General features: G+C 58.6%; 1 protein-coding gene across 1 annotated transcript in view; it reads left to right on the top strand.

Moving 5' to 3' along the window:
• Window positions 1-12,072, top strand: part of LRP1 (LDL receptor related protein 1) — a 79,767-nt gene that overhangs the window by 35,074 nt on the left and 32,621 nt on the right. Inside the window, exons 17-28 of the mRNA XM_026500211.4 lie at window positions 67-192; window positions 888-1,004; window positions 1,454-1,534; window positions 3,135-3,302; window positions 6,316-6,498; window positions 6,904-7,104; window positions 8,265-8,510; window positions 8,731-8,928; window positions 10,130-10,334; window positions 10,516-10,680; window positions 11,311-11,555; window positions 11,805-11,936. Of these exons, the coding sequence (XP_026355996.2) occupies window positions 67-192; window positions 888-1,004; window positions 1,454-1,534; window positions 3,135-3,302; window positions 6,316-6,498; window positions 6,904-7,104; window positions 8,265-8,510; window positions 8,731-8,928; window positions 10,130-10,334; window positions 10,516-10,680; window positions 11,311-11,555; window positions 11,805-11,936 (2,067 nt within the window). The remainder of the gene's footprint in view (window positions 1-66; window positions 193-887; window positions 1,005-1,453; window positions 1,535-3,134; window positions 3,303-6,315; window positions 6,499-6,903; window positions 7,105-8,264; window positions 8,511-8,730; window positions 8,929-10,129; window positions 10,335-10,515; window positions 10,681-11,310; window positions 11,556-11,804; window positions 11,937-12,072) is intronic.

The raw sequence follows: 12,072 nt of genomic DNA, 5'->3' as shown, positions 1-12,072 counted from the left end.
TGCAGGGCAGCAGGGGCGGCGAGCCGGGCCCGCCCTCTCCCTGACCCGGACCCATCCGCTCCCCAGATCAGCACACCTGCCCCTCGGACCGCTTCAAGTGTGAGAACAACCGGTGCATCCCCAACCGCTGGCTCTGTGATGGGGACAATGACTGCGGGAACAGCGAAGACGAGTCCAACGCCACTTGCTCAGGTGTGGGGTTGGGGAGGACTGCATGGGCGGCCCCCCAGGCAGGGAGGGGGCAGCGGGGCGTGGGAAGACAGAGCAGCCTCGGCAAAGAAAGGGGCCCGGGGTCCTGGGGCGGAGAGGCCGGGGCTGGGAGCAAGAGGAGAGGAGCACTCTCCCTCTGCCCGGAAGAACAGGGGTGGCTCTGAGGACTGAGTTTGTGGGGAACAGAGGGTGGCTTCGGATTGGAGACAGGAGCAAGGAGGGTGGATCTTCTCCTTGGAGGACACCAGAGACCCCTTCAGAAATGGGGTGAAGCAAATGGGGTGTTAGAGCAAATGGCTGGTATTTTCTTTTTTTAAGATTTTATTTATTTATTTATTTATTTATTTATTTATTTATTTATTTATTTGAGAGAGAGAGAGAGGGCATGTGTGAGCCGGTGGAGGGGCAGAGGGAGAGGGAGAGGGAAGGCGAGGATCTCAAGCAGACTCTGTGCTGAGCACAGAGCCCAACGTGGCTCCATCCCACGACCCTGAGATCATGACCTGAGCCGAAACCAAGAGTGGGACGCTTAACCACTGAGCCACCCAGGAGCTTCTGGAAGAGAAATGGCTTTGAGACCCTTGGGAAGACTTCCTGATCGGCAGAGGATAGCAGGAAAGAACAGGAAGTTGAGAGGGGGCAGGACTGTGAACACTCGTGCCCATCCCTGTCCCCAGCTCGCACCTGCCCACCCAACCAGTTCTCCTGTGCCAGTGGCCGCTGCATCCCCATCTCCTGGACGTGTGATCTGGATGATGACTGTGGGGACCGCTCTGACGAGTCCGCCTCGTGTGGTAGGAGGGACGGCAGGGAGGCAAGGCTGGCACAGGGGAGGGGGAGCCCATGAGAATGTGCCCTGGGGCGGGGGTGCTGGAGGGCCCCTGAACCTGAGTCCCTGGGTAGCCGTGAGCAAGTTACTTCATCTCCGTGGCCTCTGTGAGTTTTGTCTGCAAAATGGGGATAATAAGAGCACCCACATCACTGTGCTGATGTGGGGATTCAGTGAAATCGTGCATGAAAAGCACTCAGCACCGGGGGAATGGTTGGTCACTGGAAGCTTGAAAAAGGGGTGCTCAGAGGGATGGAGACGAATGAGCAGAGCTTCAGGCTGAGCCCCCTTTCCCACCCCTGACTGGCTGGGTTATAGCTGCTGGTTCCAGGAGGGACCCCGCACCCACCTGCCCGGGGCTGTGATGCTGTATAATCTTGAGGGCCCTACTCAGCTGTTCTTTCTCCCTGACAGCCTATCCCACCTGCTTCCCCCTGACTCAGTTTACTTGCAACAATGGCAGATGCATCAACATCAACTGGCGATGTGACAATGGTAAGAGCTTGCCCCCCTTAACCTTGCCCTGATTCCTAGGAGAACTAGAAGCCGCAGCCAGGTCCTGGGTGGGAGATAAAGGGGTTTTAGAATCAAGCTGGGGCCTCCTTCCAATTCACTAAAGCCCCGCTGGGTTGGCTGGGAGCAATGAGGACAGAAATGCCATGGGAAAACCGGTATGGACCGAGGAGAGACCCTCCCGGTCACCCGTCAGCACCATTCCTCCCCAGACGGGGCCTGAGCGGCCATTGTCTGGCAGAGGCTTGGAGGCCAGGAGAAATGGGTGAGAAAGGCTAGAGGGGCAGAGCAAGGGGAGCCCAGTGCCCAGCTCCCTTCTCCCTGCAAACCCCAGCTCCTGGGGTCCTTGGTGTACCCTCCAGGCTCCGGCTTCAGGCTCGGGAGCCCACCTGGCGGTCAGCCATGGACCACGTGATGTCAGCCCTGAGCCATGGGGGCCAGTGGATCGTCATGTGTGTGCTGTCTCGTGGCTCTGGTTGTGTCTGTGTGTTGTGACGTGTTGTACCAGTGGCTCCAGCCCTGGCTAACGTGTGAGAGGATGTATTGGGTCAACACCACGTTGCCCCTCATCTTTGCTGTGTCTCGTGTGCCAATGGTTGCCCTGGCGGTTTCTGTGTTTCAGAGAAGGATTGTGGGGACGGCTCTGACGAAAAGACCTGTCCTGAGCCTGCCGGTCAGTGCATAGAAGCACATGCACCATCACCCCAGAGCCCCAGCAGGCCTCGGGCCGCCTCTCAGGACCCCAGGCAGTTCCCCTCTCCAGAGAGCTCCTAGGACGTGAAGGGAAAGAGAGAAGGGAGAGAGGAGGCGACAGAGAGAGAAAGACAGTAGAAGGGCAAGAAGCAGAGAGGGCAGAGGAGAGATGACAGAGGTGGGAACAAGAAGACCAAGACACAGAAGGGAAGAGAGACAAGCAAATCCAGGTGGAAAAGACGCAGGAATACACCTCAAGGGGGAAAGCCATAGCCCGGTCTTCTCAAGCGTCCTGAAAATGTGGAGGGAAGTCCCGTAGCCCCCACCCACGAGGCCTCGAAAGCAGGACATTCATTCAGTTACCCTCAGATGCCTTCCAGAAGTGACCCCCGACCCTTCCCAGCTGCAGGCAGTACCCCCTGTGAGCCGGGCACCCAGAGCCTGGGGTCCAGCAGTGCCCAAGCTCAGGGGGGGCCTGATTAGGCCCTTCCCTCCCCAGCAGGGTGCCTCACCTACACTCCACCCTCCTGACTCCCTCCCAAACCAGAGAAATCTCTGCCTTTCCCCCCAAGCAAGCCAAACCGTGTTCCCACACCCTGCCGAAAGGAGAAAGGGAAAGGAACGTGTCCAGTCCCCCACCCGCCACCTTCCGAGACTCATGGAAGGGCCGTCGGGCCCCTCCACCTCTCCCCGCCCCCCGCGTGGGCCATGGTGCATGCTGCAGTCTATGCAGTTTCTGTGTCTTTTCTGTTTGTTATTTTCTCAGTGGAGGGGTGGGGTGGGCTGAGGTGGGAATGGGGAGGTGGGCGTGGGGGCCCCAAGCTGGGGTCAACAGAGAAGGCTGCTCGCTGACCTGCTCCTCGATTCTGCCATTCTTGCCTCCCCCCAGACAATGACTGTGGGGATAACAGTGATGAGGCCGGCTGCAGCCACTCCTGCTCCAGCACTCAATTCAAGTGTAACAGCGGGCGCTGCATCCCTGAGCACTGGACCTGCGACGGGGACAATGACTGTGGGGACTACAGCGACGAGACCCATGCCAACTGCACCAACCAGGGTGGGTGCCTGGGGGCCAGCAGGCGTGGTGAGACCATCCCGTGCCAGTCACTCAGCCATCGCTCCGTCCCTCCGTCCCTCCGTCCCTCCCCCCCATCGTGTGCCGCTGCCATCTGGGAACCAGAGATAACCCAGACATGGCTCTTATCCTCAGGAGGTGCCTGTCGTAAGGGAGGGAGAGAGATTGTCAACAAACCCTCGTCACACGCTGTTAAGATTACGGGCTGTGCAGTTGGGTGGCCTTGGGTTTGAGCGCCAGCTCTGCAACTTACTATCTGGGTGGCCTCGAGCAAGTTACTTCATCTCTGTGGGCCTCTGTGAGTGTCATCTGCAAAGTGGGGATAATAATAGCACTCACATCACAGCGCCGATGTGGGGGTTCAGTGAGATCATGCACAAAAAGCATTCAGCATACAGCCTGTGCTCAAGAACTGGGAGCTTGGAAAAGGGATGCTGGCGGGAGGGGGGCGGTGAAGATGAATGAGCACAGTGGGGACCAAAGGAGAGAGGCGGTGGCTCCGTGAGGGTCCTCAGTGCCCAAGCCTCCGGGGCCCAGCTGGAGGGCAGTGGGGACCGACGGAGTTTACTGGAAGGCACAGATCCTCTCAAGGAAGGTTTGTTTCTCAGCTCTGGCTGATTGTTTCCATGGAAGACTGCAGACCCAGGGCTGCCCAGGCTTTAAGAGACGTCAGGCAGATTTTTATGCCCATTTCTAAACACCGTAGTATTAGTTTCCTATGACTGCCACAGCAAAGTGCCACAAATTGAGGGACTCAAACAGCTCTCGGTTCTAGAGGCTGCAAACCCAAGTCCAAAGTGTTGGCAGGCCTGGTTCCTTCCGAGGGCTGTTCCTTCTCTTCAGGCCTCCCTCCTAGCCCGGGGGGTTTGCAGGCAATCTTTGGGATTCCTTGGCTTGTAAGTGCTTCCCCCAATCTCTGCGTTCATCTTCCCATGCCGTTCCCCCTGTGTGTGTGCCTGTCTCTGTGTCCGGATTTCCTCCTTCTGTAAGGGCACAGTCATATTGGGTTAAGACCCACCCCAACGACCTCGTCGTGATCATTTGCAAAGACCTATTTCCAAAGAAGATGCCCGCTCACAGGTACTGAGTTAGACCAACAGCATCTTTTTAGGGAACACAAATCAACCCATAACAACTGGCAATGGACTTTAAAAGTTTTAAAGATACTGTAGGCCAACATCTTCCCACAGGCCTTATCTGGCCCCTGGACCTCCAGCTTACAACCCGTGCCTTAGAGAGTGAAGGTGCATACAGTGAGAGCAGTATGATTGCACGAGCTCCCACTAGGGGCCCAGGACTGAGAGGGAGGGCGGGGAGGGTCACCTGAGGCCCAGGAAACAGTCACTGAGTCTCAAGGGCCATCTCAGAAGTGCTGGGCGAGTGGGACAGGTAATAGTGCCTTGGGATTCTGAGAAGGTGGCCCCCAGAGGCCGGTGGTGGAAAAAGCACTCACCCCTCACCTACAAGCTGAGTGAACTTGGACAAGTCATTTCCTCTGAGCCTTGGCTTCCTCCTCCATGAAATGAGAGGGGATGTGGGGGGGACCCAGCCCGTGGGAACAGGCATGTCGTGACTGGTAGTAACCATTAACGGTGGTGAGCTAAAGTGGTCTGGGGCCATTTAGGAAGGGGGGGGTCTGAACTGGGCCCTGTTGAGGGATTGGACTGTGGCCAAATGGACAATATGGAGGGTCCTCAGATGGGAAGTGGGTAGGGGTGGAGAACACAGTAGCAAGATTTAGAGGGTGAAACTGGGCACTTTCGCCTCTGCCTGTGCGGGCCCCTCAGGCTGGAAGGACCAGCGGAGAACGGGGCTATGCCCACGGGGATGGATGACATCAGCAGTTGAAATTCAGGCACTGGGGCCAGTGAAAGACTTTGAAGCTGGAAGGTGATAAGATGTACGAGGTGCTTTCAGAGGACAATTCTAGAAGGGGCTCCAGTTAGAAAGAGGTTCAGGGGCCCCCCGAGGAAGGAAGCTCAGCTCGGAGGCCACTGGCGAGATGCAGGGATTGAAATGAGAGCAGTGAGCGTACCGGCGACGGGGCAGGGGGGAGGAGCAGGCGGCAGTGTGGGAGCGAGGTGGGGCTCCTCCACCGTCACCGGTGGGCGCCTCCGGGCGCTGCTCCTGCTGCTCCCCGGCCTCCTGAGCCAGATCTCGGTGCAGCAGCCGGAGTGAGCACGCAGCACGTGAGTCACATCACACCCCAGCCTCCCCTCCAGCCTGCACTGGCTCCCCACATGCTCAAATCAAGGCCAGGCCCCACTCCGTGGCCTGCAGGGCTCCCACCACCTCCCTGACCCGTGTGCCTGCCGCTCATTTCCTCCCTCACTCTACTCCAGCCGCGCAGCCTCAAACACGCCTTGGGCAATTGGCGAATATGCCCTGCATGGTCCTGCCTCTGAGACTTCGCACGGGCTGTTCCCTCTGCCTGGGCTGCACCTCCCGGGATTCTCATGTCATTCGGGCCTCTGTTCAAACATCTCCTGCTCAGAGGCCTTCCTTGGCCATCTTACCCAGTGGCATCCTCACCCCTCTCTCGCCTTGACCCAGCTTCGTCTCCATGGCTTTGATCACTCCCTGCTAGAACTTCAGCTCTGTAAGGGGAAAGACTTTGTCCTGCTCACACGGCACCTGGAACAGTGCCTGGCACACCAGCGGTGCTCCATAAGTGTTTGTGGAGCTCCTGGGTAAAACGGAGCCTGGGGGAAGGTGAAGGGCCTTTGAGCTCTGGCCTAGCAAATTCCTTAGCCAATAGACCACTGGTGTGTAAAATAGAGAGATTATTGACTAGCCGATTGCCGGGGTCCTGGGAGGTGTGACCTTCCTGACTCCAAGCGAGCTTCTGAGAAGTGTCAGCAGGGCGCAGAGAACTCTGCATCTCCGCCTCAGCTCAGAGCTCTGGACTGCACAGAACGGGAGGGGGTTGGGAAGGCAGCCATGGGAATGGCTGACCTGGAGCCCCTACCCCCCTGCCCTCTGTGTGCCCCTGCAGCCACGAGGCCTCCTGGCGGCTGCCACAATGATGAGTTCCAGTGCCGGCTGGATGGTCTGTGCATCCCCCTACGGTGGCGCTGCGACGGAGACACTGACTGCATGGACTCCAGTGACGAAAAGAGCTGTGAGGGAGTGACCCATGTCTGTGATCCCAACGTCAAGTTTGGCTGCAAGGACTCTGGTAAAAAGAAGGATGGGCAGGAGCCTGGACTGGGTCAGTATGGGCGGGAGGAGACCATACTGAGTGCAAGGGAGTGGGAAGGGAGACAGCGCTATCCTGGGGGGGGGGGGGGGACATGTGAGGCAAAGGGCTGCACAGAAGAAGCTTGTGCATGATGCCTGGGGAAGTGGTGAAGGGGCCAGGGCCTGCACTAAGGGCCCTGGGAACCAAAACCGTCACCACCAGAGGTGAGCTTCAGCACCCTCTGCAGCTTCTTGCTTTCTTTGTTGTCTATGTGAATCTGACAGAAAAGGCCTCAAGGTTCCTAGTGGACCCCAAGGCATTACAATCATGGCCCTATTAGAGAAGCCCACTGGGTCTGGGAAGAAAGGCACGGAGGCCCCTCACCCTATATCCATCCCTCAGCTCGATGCATCAGCAAAGCCTGGGTGTGTGATGGCGACAGTGACTGTGAAGATAACTCAGATGAGGAGAACTGTGAGTCCCTGGCCTGCAGGCCACCCTCACACCCCTGTGCCAACAACACCTCAGTCTGCCTGCCCCTCGACAAGCTGTGTGATGGCAACGATGACTGTGGAGATGGCTCAGATGAGGGAGAGCTCTGCGGTGAGGCCCCCGGACAGGAGTGGGGAGGGTGGCTGGGTAAGGAGTCCGGCCGGGGACCAGCGCCGGTGGCTCAGGACAAGCTGTGTGGGGAGAGGTCTCGGAGCAGGAAAGACCCACTCGGGCTGCCGGGCAGGACACACCCAGAGCAGTTACCAACAACCCGTGTTGAGTTCAGACTCTTCTGGACTGGAGGCCGTGCCGAGCACACCACACTGTTATAGCATATTAACCCCTCAAACGGCCCTGTGAGGCCGCTGAAATGATCATCTCCATCATACAGATGAGAACACTGAGGCGGACGTGTTAAATACCCGGTCCAAGGTCACACGGCTCCTTACGTGTTGTGGGGACAGTGCAGTGCAACCTCTTCCTGCGGGCACGGGCCCCTCCCCCACCCCCAGATGGCAGAGCAGCACAAAGCTGCCTTTAAAAATGAAGACACCAGGGTTGCCTGTTGATATGGTCAGGGCAGGCTTCCCAGAGGAGGCAGGAATTTAACTGGGTCCCCAAGGACGGACGGTTATATCTTGTACAGTGAGAAGGTGGGGCGAGGAGGCTGTGCGTTCAAGGATCCGAACAAACAGGGGTCAGGGAGGGCCGCGTGGTGTGACGCGGGGACAAGGAGCAGAGCCGAGCCACCAGGTCCTCTGCACAGGCAGAGAATCTGTTCCTGGGGGCGAGCAGTGGGAGAGGAGGCAGGCCGGGACTGGCCCGGAGAACTGCTGACGGGTCATCAGTCAGGGCTGGCAGATCTCAGGGTGTGTCAGAGAACCCGGCAGGACATTCCCTACCGCACCCCACCCCAATCACACCCAAATCAGGGGAGATCGAGGAAAGGGCAGCCCTCCCAGAGAGGCAGAAAGCTGCCTCCCCCCGCCCATGGGCTCAAGAAGCGACAGAGAAATGGAGACAGCATCCTGCCACGATGTGGGCGTGCTCCTCCTGGTCCCAGCAGTGGGTGTTGGGGTCCCAACTCTGGCCCCAAGGGAGCCTGGGAAGTGGTGGGACAGAGGCTTGGCCAGAAATGGAAAAGAAGGATGCCATGGGCAGGGAGCCAGGGCTCTGTCTGGGCCGTCCAGGACTTGGGGCCCAGTCAGGCCATGGTCCTGCCTCCTCCCGGCTCCTGACCCTGATCCTGTCCCCTGCTGGCCACCCTGCAGACCAGTGCTCTCTGAATAATGGAGGCTGCAGCCACAACTGCTCGGTGGCACCTGGTGAAGGCATCGTGTGCTCGTGCCCGCTGGGCATGGAGCTGGGGCCCGACAACCACACCTGCCAGATCCAGAGCTACTGTGCCAAGCACCTCAAGTGCAGCCAGAAGTGCGACCAGAACAAGTTCAGCGTCAAGTGCTCCTGCTATGAGGGCTGGGTGCTGGAGCCGGACGGCGAGAGCTGCCGCAGCCTAGGTGACATACGGGGGGAGAGGTGGCGGGGAAGGCTGGGCAGGCTGAGGCAGGCCCCTGAGCTGCCGCTGGCTGGCTTTGGGCTGCCGGATGCCAAAGGCTGCGGTTTCCACCCATGACCCGGCCTGGGGCCAACAGAGACCCTGCCTGCTCCCGGACAGGGTGGCTCTGAGGCCGCAAGCCCCATGCTGACCCCTGACCCCCATCTCATACCCCTCCCCAGACCCCTTCAAGCCATTCATCATCTTCTCCAACCGCCACGAGATCCGGCGCATCGACCTTCACAAAGGCGACTACAGCGTTCTGGTGCCCGGCCTGCGCAACACCATCGCCCTGGACTTCCACCTCAGCCAGAGCGCCCTCTACTGGACCGATGTGGTGGAGGACAAGATCTACCGCGGGAAGCTGCTGGACAACGGAGGTAACTGCTCCTGCTGGCCCAGGACTGATGGGGGGGTGCGGCGCGCGCAGGAAGAAGAGGCACTCGCGTCCTCAGAGCTGCAGACCCAGATCCAGGCCGCCCCTAAGCTGAGGCCCTTAGCTCCCCCATCCCCCACATTCTCGTTAATTGGGTTAGATTTTGCTGTGGGTCTCGGTTCCTGACGCCCCGTAATTATCGTCAGCAGAGCTGCCAGCCTGATAATTAACAAAATGATCAGCCGTTCTTTGGAATGGCCTGGAGCTCCCCAAACCCTAGAATGTCAGGCTCAAAAGGAAAAAGCCATTTAGGGAAAGTGTACCTGAATCCTGCCTTCTGTCCAAAGGCAGCCGGACCCATCACAGACATCTGTCATTAATAACACATATGGAGCACCTGCCATACACATGGGGCCCTGGGGAGACAATGGTGATCAAAACAGGCCAAAACGTCTGCCCTCATGGAGCTTACACACCAGGGGAACATCAGATATAAACAAAACAGAGGAGTGCCACATGGAATAGAACAGAAGGGGATAGTGCTGTCGATATAAAGAAAGGAGGTGGGGGGTGGTAGGGAGAATGGGGGTTGACATTTTAAATTGGGTGGTCAAGGAAGGCCCCCTGAGAAGGCGACATCTGAGCAAAGACTTGAAAGAAGCACATTTTACTAGAGGAGTTTGTATTGTTTGTAATAGAGAAAACTTGGAACCATCCCAAATGTTCATCCACGAGGGGACGGCTAAGTAGATTGGGATAATGTTCACACTATGCAACAGTTTTAAAAATAATTTTGTATATGTATATATATACATACATATATATATTTCCATGGAAAAATCTTTAAGACAGTTTATGAAGTGACTTCTAGAAAGTTCTGTCTTCCTCATATTGACTCTATGTCTGTCCCCCCAAAGCCTCTACCCTCTGCTCTGACTGCCTTCCATGGGTTAGCCCTTCAGAGAGCTGCAAGCAGAGGAAAACTGTGACCTCCTCTTCTTCAGGGTTCTGGAAACTAGGCCTCTCCTCTCCTATTTGACCTCCTGGTGGGGCAGGGGGCCTGGGTGAGGAGAGTGGGGGGTCCGTGAACCCCAGGTGAAGCTGGGGTGCATCAGAGACATTGGCAGAGGTGTCACAGTGGAGAGTGAGTCATCCAAGCTTCCTGGTCTCCTGTAATTTCACGCCCATGACGTTCTCTTCACCAGCCCTGACTAGCTTCGAGGTGGTGATTCAGTACGGCCTGGCCACCCCCGAGGGTCTGGCCGTAGACTGGATTGCAGGCAACATCTACTGGGTGGAGAGTAACCTGGACCAGATTGAGGTGGCCAAGCTAGATGGGACCCTTCGGACCACCCTCCTGGCTGGTGACATCGAGCACCCAAGGGCAATCGCACTGGATCCACGGGATGGGTGAGGACCCTGCCCAGCCCTATTCTGGCCCCGTGGTCCCCTCTGAATCCTCATTCAGCCAGGTCAGGGACACCTGTCTCTTCAAATGTTATTCACCCCCTCTGCCCTTGACCAAAGATCCTATAATGGCCCTGCTCCAGGCCCTCAGCCTTGGCCCCCTGACCTCCTCCCCACTCCCCAGGATCCTGTTTTGGACAGACTGGGATGCCAGCCTGCCCCGCATCGAGGCCGCCTCCATGAGTGGGGCTGGGCGCCGCACCATCCACAGGGAGACGGGCTCAGGGGGCTGGCCCAACGGGCTCACCGTGGACTACCTGGAGAAGCGCATCCTCTGGATCGATGCCAGGTCAGCGCACGACCACGTCCCCAGAGGCCGCCATCTCCCCCCTCCCCTCCAGGGACAGGGTGGGGTCAGGAGTCTCAGGACTTGGTAATGAAAAGGCCTGGGCAGCTGGAGCCAGAACTGGGGCGGCCAAGGGCTGGGCCCAGTGGGAGGACTGAGGTGAGGGGCGAGGCTGGGCTGGGGGAAGAGGCGTGGGAGGACGAGGGTGGAGGCAGGGCTGTCACCCTGCACAAGGGGGCCTGGCCCAGGCTGGGGCGAGGCTGAAATGCAACCTCTTGTCCTCACGCACAAATCTGTGCACTCTGCTCAGGGGCTTTGTCTGCCCGGGGGAAGGGCGAACTTCTTATTGGTCTGCTCAGAGGGGGTGCCTTTTTCCAACCTCCTCAGAGCCTCATGTGTGCTAGCTGTGGCCCTAGGAGAAGCGAGCCAAGGGACTCAGGGCGTGGGAATTGGGATCTGAGAGCTGGGGTCCTAAACGGTGAACCACTGGTTCTCATTGCACATTGTTCTGTTCGCCTTCCCTGGCCGGCAAGGCCTGGGAGGAAGAACTGCTCCAGTGTGCTAGGGTTGGGGGGGTGGGGCCAGGGCCTGGCCCCAGCCAGCATCCTCACTCTGCCCCGACCACGCTCTCAGGTCAGATGCCATTTACTCAGCCCGTTACGACGGCTCCGGCCACATGGAGGTGCTTCGGGGACACGAGTTCCTATCGCACCCGTTTGCAGTGACGCTGTATGGGGGGGAGGTATATTGGACGGACTGGAGGACAAACACGCTGGCCAAGGCCAACAAGTGGACCGGCCACAATGTCACCGTGGTACAGAGGACCAATACCCAGCCCTTTGATCTGCAGGTGTACCACCCCTCCCGGCAGCCCATGGGTAAGGGGCCAGAGAGGGGCCAGCAGCCTCTGTAGAAGCCCTCAGGAAAAGAGGGGGCCGTGAGAGCATGAGGGGCTGTGCTGAGATGGCGGGGATGGGCCAGTCTCCTGGCTAAGGAGGGTCTGGCGCAGACGGTGCTGGAACGGGGAGGGGGAGAGCCCATGAAGAGGGGGTGGTCCAGGTGAGAAAGGCCAGGTAAGGGCCAGCAAGTCACAGGACGTCCTCACTTCTCCTCTCCCCCACCCCCAGCTCCCAATCCTTGCGAGGCCAACGGGGGCCGGGGCCCCTGCTCCCACCTGTGTCTCATCAACTACAACCGGACCGTCTCTTGCGCCTGCCCCCACCTCATGAAGCTCCACAAGGACAACACCACCTGCTACGGTAGGAGGCCCCTCCCTCAAGAGCCAAGGGTAAAGTGAAGCTGAAGGGGAAGGTGTCAGGTACCCAGGCTCACGGCTGTAGGCGAAGGTAGACAGTCCCAGTCACGAGGGGCCTGCTGGGAGGAGCTCCAGAGACA

The sequence above is a fragment of the Ursus arctos genome, unplaced genomic scaffold (assembly GCF_023065955.2).
Source record: "Ursus arctos isolate Adak ecotype North America unplaced genomic scaffold, UrsArc2.0 scaffold_21, whole genome shotgun sequence".
NCBI classification, from domain to species: domain Eukaryota; kingdom Metazoa; phylum Chordata; class Mammalia; order Carnivora; family Ursidae; genus Ursus; species Ursus arctos.
This window is presented reverse-complemented; position numbering and strand designations above follow the sequence as displayed.